The sequence below is a fragment of the Pelophylax lessonae genome (genome assembly GCF_965119305.1).
Source record: "Pelophylax lessonae genome assembly, chromosome: 5".
Classification (NCBI taxonomy): Eukaryota; Metazoa; Chordata; class Amphibia; order Anura; family Ranidae; genus Pelophylax; species Pelophylax lessonae.
The window spans coordinates 221082454-221095023 of NC_138772.1; the positions used below are offsets into that span (position 1 = coordinate 221082454).

Genomic DNA, 12570 nt, shown 5'->3' on the forward strand with positions numbered 1-12570 from the left:
TGTGGTCCAATACCACTTCTGCAGGGGTTTTCCCACCACTCCCTGCAGAATAATTAGGCCCAGGAATTTCCAGATATCCGCACTGGTCACGGGTTCCCACATCCTGCTCCTTGAAAACCGCCGATGCGCTGCGGCTTGTTGCTCCTGGTACCGATTGGTCTCCACAACAATTTTTTCGATAACCTCATCGGTCAAAAAAAGTTGCAGATACGCCAAGGGGTTATGCTCCTAAACATCGACTTTGATACCAGGTGCTCCGGTAAACGGGAACCTTGGGGGCGCTACGTGCTCCGTACCGCAGTCGATCACGCACCAAGTACGCACATCGCTCGGCACAGTCACAGCATCATCACTGAACTCACTTTCTGCGTCGGATGACGAGCTTCCCCATGAATCGCTGTCACTCCACTCTCCAAGCAATTCAGGATCACTGTCACTCTCGCCCAGCAGGTCATATACCGCTTTTGATGTTGCGGCGCGCTTGTTTGAGGCCATGGTCGCTCTGCAATGTCCAGATACAGTGTATAGGAAAAATGCAGGAAGTGCAATGGAGAAAGCACTGGGGGGCAATCAAAGGTCAATTTATTTTATTTAGGGAATGTAATCCAATAGGATTACAGTGTATCAGTGTGTTATACTTTTTGAATTTGCCACCGGTTCCACCCCCTGCGGACGTCACTTTGCAGGAGACGGAAGTCGGGGCTCACAGACGATCGGGAGGAAGCTCCGCCGCCGCATACCGCCCGCATACATCGCTGGATCCCGGAGAAAAGGTAAGTAAAACCTCTACCAGGATCCAGCGATCTTCTTAGCGGTACCCCGAGTGTGGCTCGGGGTTACCGCTTTTGGCTCTAAAATCTAACTCCGAGTCACGCTCGGGAATACCGCTAGGAAGGTTAAGGGGGCTGAGGGGGGCTGCTGCACACAGTAGGTTTTTTTTTATCTTAATGCATAGAATGCATTAAGATAAAAAAAACTTCTGACTTTACAACCCTTTAATCACTGCATTTCGTGTTCATTATAGTGTGTACAATTGTGAGTGGTAGGGTAAGAGTTAGGGGCTTAGGGAAAGTTTCCTCTTTGCCCTGCACATACCTAAAGAACCCTAACCTAAAAAATCATCAGGAGAAAAAATTCCCCTTCTTGACTGGCATTCATGTACATTTTTATTTTTATTTTTAAAGAGTAGCTCTAGGCTCCTGCAGAAAAAAAATAGTACTGTAGCTGCTGACTTTTAGTATTGGGACACAATTTTTCAATCGGCTCTCGGGTGCTTCCACCGCCATTTTGGGTAGGGAAACCAGCAGTGAAGCCTTGCGGCTACTACTGTGCAATCGCAAAGTGTGCTGCGCTTTGTGAATGGCCCAGCGGCGGGGGAAGGAGGAGGGGAACCAAACTTCTGGATGAGTTAGCTGTGGCAAAGTCACCCCGAAGTGGCAGCAGGTACCTGTCAAAACTAGGTAAACGCTCCCCCCTCCTTCTTCCCCCTCAGAAAGGTGCCAAATGTGGCAGCAGAGGGGGCACATAAGCAGAGCTTCCCCTTTTGGGTGGAGCTCCGCTTTAATTTCATTTTGTAGACTGCCAATCTTCCTCTATGTTTTAGCTTAAAAATTGCTATACCACAGTCTCTTTCAGTCATATTAAAATTAAACATCCAAAACGTGTTATTTAGTTTATTGAAGAAAACTGTAAAGAAAAAAAAAACGATCACCTTGTAAAACAACCTATTTCGTTTAAAAAAGAAATGTAAAAGCAAAACATTTGGGTATTAGTGATTAAAAAAAAAAACATTATGGGCTCTTTCACACGGCCGCTCCGTGTGTCCGCAAATCATCCTATTTTTTTGCGGATGATTTGCGGACATAATGTAAGTCAATGGCATTGCGGATGTCAGCGGAATACCATCCGCTGACATCCGATTTTCCTCCTTTCAGTTCTGTTCCGTATGTTTGGAACGGAACAGAACCCTATTTTTCCTCCGTTCAAAAAACGGAAAGGAAGGAAAATCGGATGTCAGCGGTGTCATCCGCTGACATCCGCAATCCCCCATAGACTTACATTATGTCCGCATATCATCCGCAAACGGAGGGGATGATATGCGGGCATACGGAGCGGATGACACAAATGTCATCCGCTCCGTGAAAAAAAAAAAAAAAAGTCCTGCAGCGGACAAAAACAGCGGAGCGGCCGTCTGAAAGAGCCCTTAAACTAACTTTTTTGCCCTTTTTTTTTTTATAAGTGAACACAGTTCTCAGATGCATAAGAGCTGGGGGGAGGAGAAGCAACAGCACACTGAACTTTCCAGTAAATGGCTGTGTGAGTGTGTGTGTGTGTGTGTGTGTGTGTGTGTGTGGGGGGGGGGGGTGTCAGGGCAAGGAAGAGAGCAGGCTGAGTTCCCAGCATAACTATAGAACTGACTACGTTGTGTTCTACTGCTTAGTGTGGTCAGTTTTTATTAGGAAAGCAGAGGGTCTGGCAGGAACACCAGGCAATTCAAGGAAGTAATACATAAAGAACTGAATACTTTTCTATACATGTACATGGTACAGCAGGCACATATCAGAAATATGAAATGCTGGGGTAACAAACACTTCAACCTTTTAGTTTGCCAAGAAAAACTAGGCATGTGTCTGTTCATTATTATTTTTAAGTGAAGGTATTTTCCTTGGCTTTTATTTTACAATCATTTAGGATGCACACAATAAAGTATAGTTCATGCAGTGTCTTACACAAATATCAACTTATTAGGTTGTTCTTTATTATTTCTGATAGTTATTTGTGGAAAAATAGTATTCTTGCGGTGTCTCAAGCTGCAACATAATTTTCCATTAGTATTATTATATGTAGCATCCTCTAGTGTACAGTACAGTTCAGTTAAGTAAATTTAGCTGGCTCATAGGAGCTCATGTGAGTCTGGGTAATTGTTGTGAGTTCAGCTTAAGGTCAGGCTGGAAGGCTCTGCAGACCAGGCCTCTATCGCCTTCCCATGGTTCTGGAGGTCCATGGAAACTTCTAGAAACTAGTGGGCGGAGGTACATAGATAAGGATCTGAATATTTATTAGAGTTTAAACCAATCCCCAGGCAGGAGACCTGGCAGGGTGGTAAGACAGGCCCATAAATATTGGTGAGCCTGGCCAGTGGGGATTGTTGTTGTTGAGTGGAAGATGGAGTGCTGAGGATCGTGATGCCTGGGAGGGGACCCTGGGGCTGGGAGCTCTGTCTCCAGGCTGGAGAGGAAGCTGAAGAGAGGAATCTTTACCACCCTTCAGTCTCATCTAGGAGACACCCTGTCTAGCATAGGAAGACCTGCACAGCAGGAGGCCTGAACAGCAGGCCTTACCAAGGCAGCAGGATTCAAGGGGGCAGTGTGAATACCTCTACCTATCACTCCCAGGGCCAATAAGGGAGAAGGCTGCCAGATGCAATATCCAGCATGCTTTCATTGGGACAGTGTCTCAGTTAACCTAAATACCTTGCTCTGGGACACTTTTCAAGGCAGCAGGGTGAGCTGGTATTTTCTGCAAGTGTTGGTTTCACCAAGGGGACATAGCTCCTGAAAGTTTGTGATTTTGTGATTTTCATCAAGGGGACATAGAGCGCCTGAAAGAGAAACCTTGCTATTGATGCACTAGAGACTGATATTATTCCAGAGGGAGTACAGTCAAGGATCCATTTTTCTTTGTACGTGCAGACTAAGTTTGTCCTCAGGCTAGTCTACCAAGTTCAAGCTGGGCATTCCATAATCCCTTATTCCCATACAAGTTGGTTTCCCTCAATAAAAAAACAAGCCCATGGACTGGTTACTGACTCTGTGTGGAAGTTGGAAAATGCATGTTGCTTAGCTGTGCAGGAATAGGGAGACCCAAAATCTAATGGGGCTCTAAGGGGTAGGGCTACATGACTTTAAGAAGCAAACAATAATGCTAAAAGTCATATAAAAAGAGTAGCACTAGCTGTGGCACTGAAAAAAAGCACCTGGAAAAAATCAAAGTGAAAAAATGATGCAGCAGGCTAGTCCATTTTGCGGAAATTTCATTGCAACAACTCAGAATGGTACTCAGTAGCTTGTATGGCCCCCACGTGCTTGTTTGCATGCCGGACAACGTCGGGGCATGCTCCTTTTGAGACAGTGGATGGTGTCCTGGGGTATTTCCTCCCAGATCTGAACCAGGGAATTACTGAGCTCCTGAACAGACTGAGGTGCAACCTGGTGTCGTCAGATGGACCAAAACATAATGTCCCAGAAGTGTTCAATTTGATTTAGGTCAGGCGAGCGTGGGGGCTATTCAATGGTAACAATTCCTTTATCCTCCAGGAACTGGCTGCATACTCTTGCCACATGAGGCCGGGCATTGTCAAGCACTAGGAAGAACCCAGGACCCATTGCACCACCGTAGGGTCTGAAAATGGGTCCAAAGATTTAATCCCAATACCTAATGGCAGTCAGGGTGTAATTGTCTAGCCTGTAGAGGTTTGTGCGTCTCTCCATGCATATGCTTTCCCAGACCATCACTGACCCACCACCAAACTGGTCATGTTGAACAATGTTACAGGCAGCATAATGTTCTCCATGGCTTCTCCTCACCCTTTCACGTCTGTCACATGTGCTCAGGGAGAACCTGTACTCATCTGTGAAAAGCACAGGGCTCCAGTGGCGGACCTTTCAATCCTGGTGTTCAATTGCAAATACCTATCGAGCTCCTTGGTGGAAGGCAGTGAGCACAGGGCCCACTAGAGGACGTTTGGACCCTCAGGCCACCCTCTCCCATGAAGTCTGTTTCGGATTGTTTGGTCAGAAATATTCACATATGGCCTGCTGGAGGTCATATTGTAGGGCTCTGGCAGTGCTCATCCTGTTTCTCCTTGCACAAAGGAGCAGACACCGGTCCTGCTAATGGATTAATCTACAAAAGGGGACAATGGTCGTGGGACTTTAGAAGAGGTAGGTCACTTACTCAATAGCATGATTTTAGAATAATAAATTAATGTTTTATTGAATATTTCATAGTAAACATATATATATATATAGAAATTCCACGATCCAGATAACATATAGATAAATATGTAAAAACAGACATAAATAAGATGTATTCCATGGAAAAATACAATTCATAGTACAGTAAATAAATATATTATAAATAAATTGAATATAAATATAAATAGTATATAATGAACAATGCATGGTCAATCTCCAGGTAATATGTCTTCACATCTACAGTATATGCTCTGGAGATTGACCATGCATTGTTCATTATATACTATTTATATTCAATTTATTTATGATATATTTATTTACTGTAATATGAATTGTATCTTTTCCATGGAATACATCTTATTTATGTCTGTTTTTTACATATTTATCTGTATTTTATCTGGATCATGGAATTTCTATATTTATATGTTTACTATGAAATATTCAATGAACCATTCATTTATTATTCTAAAATCATGCTATTGTGTAAGTGACCTACCTCATCTAAAGTCCCACGACCATTGTCCCCTTTTGTATGTATAATTTAGGGATGGAGGTTTGTCACCGTGTATACTTCAGATCATATTTCCTTTTCTCTCGGCTGATGGATTAAGGACTCTCTCCTGGAATCTCCTCTATGCTCTTGAGACCGTGGTGGGAGACACAGCAAAGCTTCTGACCATGGCATGTATTGATGTGCCATCCTGGAGGAGTTGAAATGCCTGTGCAACCTCTTTAGAGTCCAGGTATCGCCTCATGCTACCAGTAGTGACACTGACCCTAGCCAAATGCAAAACTAGTGAAAAACGGTCAGAAAAGATGAGTACTGAAAACATTTCAGTGGTCTACACCTGTAAAACCATTCCTGTTTTGGAGGTTGTCTCATTGTTGCCCATCTAGTGCCCCTGTTGTTAATTTCATTACCAGAGAAGCAGCTAAAACTGATTAACCCCCTTTTGCTACTAAACTGACCAGATCAATATCCCAGGAGTTTGACTTGCTGCTATAATCTGAATAAAAAGTGTTCCTTTAATTTTTTTGAGCAGCGTATGAACAGATCAGCTTATCCTATCCAAACAGACAACCTTATTAATGGTTCACCTTCACAACAGAAAGATATATCTGCCACTTATTCCTCCTCATCTCTTCTAACACCTGCTTGCCTGTTAAAAAGTTTTTTTCAAAATCTCCACCTGTCCCTGCGGTAAGGGACAGTGGCACTTGTGGTGACAGCTCAAAGACATTCTAGTTTTTGAACACAAGGAGCCATACAAAATCACAAACGTTTTGCATATGAGGAGGTTAGAAAAAAAATGAGAGGTAATGAAAAGGACAGACCTGATGTCATGCATATGTGGTTAGTGGTGATGATTGTAGCACCTATTGCAAATGTAAAGGTGGAAAAGGTAAATTCTGTTGTAGCACCCTCCTAGTTAGGTAGGTGCTAGGTAAAAGCATCTTTTGCTCCTGCTGCTTATCAGGGGAGCCTGATCTATTAGGTTGCCTGTCACATGTTTCCAGGTGTGATTCACTGGGTCTAAAGGAGGGTCCCCACTGTATCCAATGAGGGAGCATGTTGGACAGTGGAGGAAACCTAGCCAGTGGCACATCAGGTTTTATGGCAGTCCCAGTGGGAGGGCATTCCTGTAATGCATCCTGGGATTGACCATAAATACTGAGGGGGCATGTGACAGGGCGTCTTTTGGCGGGAGCAAAGTCCCAGAAGGAGGTGAACGGCTGTCTCTCTTCCTGCAGGTGTGAGGAAGGTGGTTCAGGCAGTCGGCCTAGTGAACCAGGCGTGGAGCTGAGCTGCAGAGGATCCAGAGTGCTGAGAGTGGAGCTGCTGGCAGAGTCTCTTGCGAAAAACCGTGTCCGTGAGTATCAGGAGATTTGCCAAAGGGTCTGCCTAGGAAAAGGGACCACTCCAGAGAAGTCAGGGGATCAATGAGCTAGCTTACACAGAAAGTGTAACAGTAAAGGGGGTGCCTTGTAGTTGACCTTGAAGAATAGGAACAAAGGGGGTGCCGGGACGGGCCCTGAAGTTTGCTCTGCTTTACAGTACAGTTTACCTCAGAAAGTTCACTTACTATTACTTCTCTGCTAATGTCAAGGTGAAGCAGCGGCCTAGCCGCAACTCAGCATTACTCAGCGCTATTCAGCATTATTCAGTCGTCCAAGCCTATTGTGCATAGTTACAAAAGTTGGAGTATCCCTTCTCCCATCCAAGTTCTCAATAAAAACACAAAAAACAAGGCTCCTAGACTGTTTCCTGACTGGGCCAAAAATCACTTTGAACATGTTGAACTGCCTTGCTGTTGGTAATGGTAACCCAGGGGAACCCATAACCAGAAGCTCCCATGGAGTAATGCTACACTATTAATGGAAGAGCAAAGCAACCTGAAGAAATATTTTTGAACACCCACTGTGCAACAATGAGGCACCTTACATAACCAATGATTAAAATCTTGAAAATAATGCCTGTACTGACCCATGTCAAACAATATAAGCTGTGATTCAGTAGGCATTTAGTGCTGCATCCCCTGCCATGACCTGTGGTTCTTCCTGTTAGCTCCTACATACTACAAGACACAATATTGACATAGAGGGCCAAGGGAGGAACCATAGAATATGGCGGAGGCACGGGCAGCAGACACACCAGGAAGTATGTTGGATGTGAAAAGTCTATGAACAGCACAGAACAATGATTCAACAAACAAGTACTGGGGCGGGCAAATATAACATCTCTTACTTTACAGGATCTTATTCAATTTTTTTTTTTTCTTATCTACAAAATACTGTAGCTTTAAAGAACTTAGGTGACACATTGGATTGTAAGAATCCTCTTGCATATATGTGAATTATACCTTTAATATTTCAAACATAGATTTAAAAGAAAAAACAAAACAAAGATAATCACTAAAGAGTTGCTAAGTTGAGATGCATTTATTTTTACAATTTGCTGTGTTATTCTCATTCAACCATACAAACTGGCAATTGCTACATTTGTGACTTATTTGTTTTTTAATTCATTTTCTATCAATATAAATGATCTTAAGAGAGCATTTATTTTTCCACTTTATTGTAAGGATTGCATGGTGAAACTGTAGTGATCATTTTGGAAAGAGGCCCCTGGTGTTTGTATGCAGAACCACTTCTACTTCCAATAGGAGATCTGAAACAAAAGTATGAAAATATATGATCACAAAGTTCTGTCTTAATATGTCATGTTTGAAAACATATTTACATTTAGGCTCCGTTCACATGTAGGCGTTTTGGGGCGTTTTTGGGGCGTTTTTCTGCTCTAGGATCAGCTCTCAAAACGCCCAACAAGACAAATCCTATTCATTTCAATGGCCCCTGTTCACATCTGAGCGTTTTGAAGCTGTATACAAAACGCCCAACGCTCAAAAAAGTACATGAGCTTCTTTTTGGGCAGATTACAGGCGTTTTCCATTGATCTCTATTCAATCTAAAAACGCCTGCACAAAAATCGCGGTAAAAATCGCGGTAAAATCGCGGTAAAAAACGCCGCAAAAATCGCGGTAAAATCGCGGTAAAAAACGCGCGAAAAACGCTACGCTCAGGTGTGAATGATAAACTAGAGGTTATTTTGACATTTTTTTAAGTACTTGTATATCCAAAAGTTTTTTTTTGGGTAGAGTAAGAAAGGATTCATATCCCTGTTAAGTTTTTATTGCTGTCTATGGGGGATCTCTAGAAAGATGAATATCAGTGGATCGAGAAAGACACTGGACTCAATTTATGAAACATCTTCTACTTTAAAGTGATAGTGAACTCAATAGTATTACTTCCTCTTTTTACATTTTATCTAACCTGTGCCATTCTGTTGCAATTTAGCCAGGATCGATGTAATGACGTCACTGGCGCATGCCCATATTTGCGGGGATTGACAGCATGCTCTCCATTACGGCAGATGCTGTGCCTACATCATCCAGTCTTTGCGGCATTGCATTGAAATCCCGCGAGAGTACAGCCCCATGCACAACCTTCTAATCCCGGAATGAAAATCACCAGATTGCTCACTCTCACTATTCTGGCCATTACAACATGAAAGGGCAGAGGTTTTACATTGTACAGATGCAGAAGGGAACAGTAAAATTGTGCCGGCTAAGGATGGGAGACAGAGAAGGCAAAATCAGCTAAAAAAAAGTAAAAAGGAACCAAATGGGTTTATTTATCAGGCAGATTGATATAAAGGGATTTTGTTTAGTGCCTATATTCATTTTTTAGAATTTTGTTGGTAAAGTTTACTACCGCTTTAAAGTGGAACTTTAGGACAAAATTATAAATGGGCAAACAGGCAGGAATTTTAGTGCAAAAGAGACATGCTTTGTCTTCTCTGCAATTAAAGTTACTTACCTGCCTGTCCGCCTTTGTAATATTTTTGTAAATATTTTATTATATCTTTTCATGTGACAACACTGAAGAAATGACACTACAATGTAAAGTAGTGAGTGTACAGCTTGTATAACAGTGTAAATTTACTGTCCCCTCAAAATAACTCAACACACAGCCAGGAGCTGGTGGATGTTAGAGACCTTGCGCTCCTCCACCTTCTGTTTGAGGATGCCCCACAGAAGCTCAATAGGGTTTAGGTCTGGAGACATGCTTGGCCAGTCCATCACCTTTACCCTCAGCTTCTTTAGCAAGGCAGTGGTGGTCTTGGAGGTGTGTTTGTGGTCGTTATGTTGGAATACTGCTCTGCGGCCCATGCTCTGCTTCAGTATGTCACAGTACATGTTGGCATTCATGGTTCCCTCAATGAACTGTAGCTCCCCAGTGCTTAAAGCACTCATGCAGCCCCAGACCATGACAATCCCACCACCATGCTTGATTGTAGGTATTACATAATTGTCTTTGTACTCCTCACCTGGTTGCCGTCACACACGCTTGACACCATGTGAACCAAATACGTTTATCTTAAACTCATCAGACCACAGGACATGGTTCCAGTAATCCATGTCCTTAGTCTGCTTGTCTTCAGCAAACTGTTTGCAGGCTTTCTTGTGCATCATCTTTAGAAGAGGCTTCCTTCTGGGACGACAGCTGTGCAGACCAATTTGATGCAGTATGTGGCGTATGGTCTGAGCTAACCCCCCCCCCCCCCCACCCCTTCAACCTCTGCAGGAATGCTGGCAGCACTCATACGTCTATTTCCCAAAGACAATCTCTATATATGACGCTGAGCAAGTGCACCCAACTTCTTTGGTTGACCATGGCGGAACCTGCTCTGAGTGGAGCCTGTCCTGTTAAACCACTGCATGGTCTTGGCCACTGTGCTTCAGCTCAGTTTCAGGGTTTTGCAATCTTCTTATATCCTAGGCCATCTTTATGTAGAGCAACAAATCTATTTTTCAGATCCTCAGAGAGTTCTTTGCCATGAGGGGCCATGTTGAACTTCCAGTGACCAGTATGAGAGAGTGAGAGCGATAACACCAAATTGAACACACCTGCTCCCCATTCACACCTGAGACCTTGTAACACTAACGAGTCAGGTGACACAGTGACATTTCTTCAGTGTTGTCACATGAAAAGATATAATAAAATATTTACAAAAATGTGAGGGGTGTACTCACTTTTGTGAGGTACTGTATCCAAAGATTTTCAAGTTTATTCTTTTCAGTTTATTCATGTCTACATTTTCATGTTATGCATCTGAGAGGTACATTTCTTCAAGATAATCTCTTTACCACTGATTTGGAATAATCCCTTTTTTTATACAATCTGTCACAGGCACCCTCTCTCCTGCTCTGCACATGTATCTTCCTCCCTCAACACCGATCGCTTACGTGGGAGAGGACACACTAGCTAGAGGCATCATTCCTTCCCCAGTTTCTAGCACTCCACAGCACCTGTGTGTGAGGTGCTGGGCAGTTCAACCCTCTGCTGCTTTATGTAGAAGGATTCACCCCACGCAGGATTCAGATTTCCTCTCACCTGGCACCCCAGAGTCCTTGTGGGTACAGTATGCTCTTCTTCCAACACTGTGCCAGTTATGTGGTGGGGGCAGAATCAGTTGGAGTCTGTGACTATGGCAGCTGATGCTAAGCATCAGGTGGCCTGGCTGCTGGATTGCACTCTGGCTTGGGTTGAGATACAGGGCTCAGTAGCAATCTGACTTCTGGTTGTGTTGGCCCCCTGTGCCTTTGTGGACCTGAAGCTGAGACAGGGCATATAAGAATACTCTCTTTGCCCATCCTGAGCTCAGGAGTTTCTCCCTGTGACACTCTGCCCTCCTAATCCTGTCCCTTGCTGCCTGGGGGACCTGAAGCTGTGATCCTGGGCCTCCACAACTCCCAGGACCCAGTGAGTGGCTGCCTGACCCTCATTCCGCTGATCATCCTTCAAAGAGCCCTCTGTTGAGTCAAAACAGCCAGCTTGCCAGGACTGTTAGACACCTATAGTGTGAGTCTTAACTCTTTTGATGTACCACATTGCTACCTTATGATTCTGGAGTTATCTTGTGCTTTGCCATACTGATGCCTTGTGATCCTGCTGTTTGTTCTTGAAGTGCCTGGATTGCTGCACTGTAATTATGGAATTACCTTTGCTGTGCCATATTGCTGACCTGTGATCCTGCTGCTTGTCCCTTGCTGTGCCACTGAACTTACCCCTTTTTGCTAAATGCTATTTAAATACTGCAATCATGCTGATTCTCACTGGCTGCATCATACTGTTGTCCTACACCACCCTTGACATAACCCCAGCCCTAAATAGGTTCTAAAGTCAAAACTTTTTTTTACCCTAATGCATTCCCTGCATTTAAATAACAAAAGGCCCACTACTTGTCCCTCCCCCTCCCCCTCCCTCTCCCCAAACACTTACCTTCGTTCTTTCAGGTCTTCTCTCAATCCCACGCTGTGCCCATCTCCAGCAGTGCTGCACTCTCTTTCTTTTCTCCCAGGAGACTGTGAGAGTAGTGTGCGGAAAGGAGTGTGTGTGTGTGTGTGTGTGTGGGGGGGGGGGGGGTTGAGCAGCGCTGTATGTGTCTATAGAGTTCAACTGCAGAGTCATACTCGAAGAGGAGGAGGAACGGAGGAGTGCCAGTGGGGGACTCCAAGAGAGGAAGTAAGGAAACACTCTGTGCAATACCATTGCACAGAGCAGGTAAGTATAACTTCTTTTTTATTTTAAAAAAAAATTACCTTTAGAAGCTCTTAAAGGAAAAATCCATCTTTCCACACACTTTTCAAAGTTCGTTTGTCCCTTGCTAACTTGTGAGGCTGCTGGATGTGCGGTATACAAAGCTTCCTCCGATTGGCTGGATCAGAGAGGCGGGGCTCATGATGTCACATCCTATGACTCAGCCAATCAGAGAAAGCTTTGTATTCATTTACAGAATACATTGCTTGCTCTGAGCATCGCTGTGGTAGCCTCTTCAGTGTTTCGGGTATGAGACAGGAAGTCTCAGCTCGCACCCAGAACGCAGTGCGGTATGCTGTATGTTGATTCACCTTTGCACTAATAGTTAATTAATTTTGCACTATATAATATACAGTATATGGTTGTAAATTGACTGCTATTTGTTGTTCTTCACAGACAAGATTTCTATGATGGCAGAGACAGCTTAATAGAT

The 12570-nt window shown here is 43.8% G+C and overlaps 1 protein-coding gene across 1 annotated transcript in view; it reads right to left on the bottom strand.

Annotated features, from left to right (window-relative positions):
• Positions 1–7946: 7946 nt before the first annotated feature.
• The window catches only part of SPMIP7 (sperm microtubule inner protein 7), a 108389-nt gene continuing 103765 nt past the window's right edge, over positions 7947–12570 (bottom strand). The window contains exon 9 of the mRNA XM_082259794.1: positions 7947–8145. Coding sequence (XP_082115920.1) covers positions 8037–8145 — 109 coding nt within the window. The 3' untranslated portion in view covers positions 7947–8036. The remainder of the gene's footprint in view (positions 8146–12570) is intronic.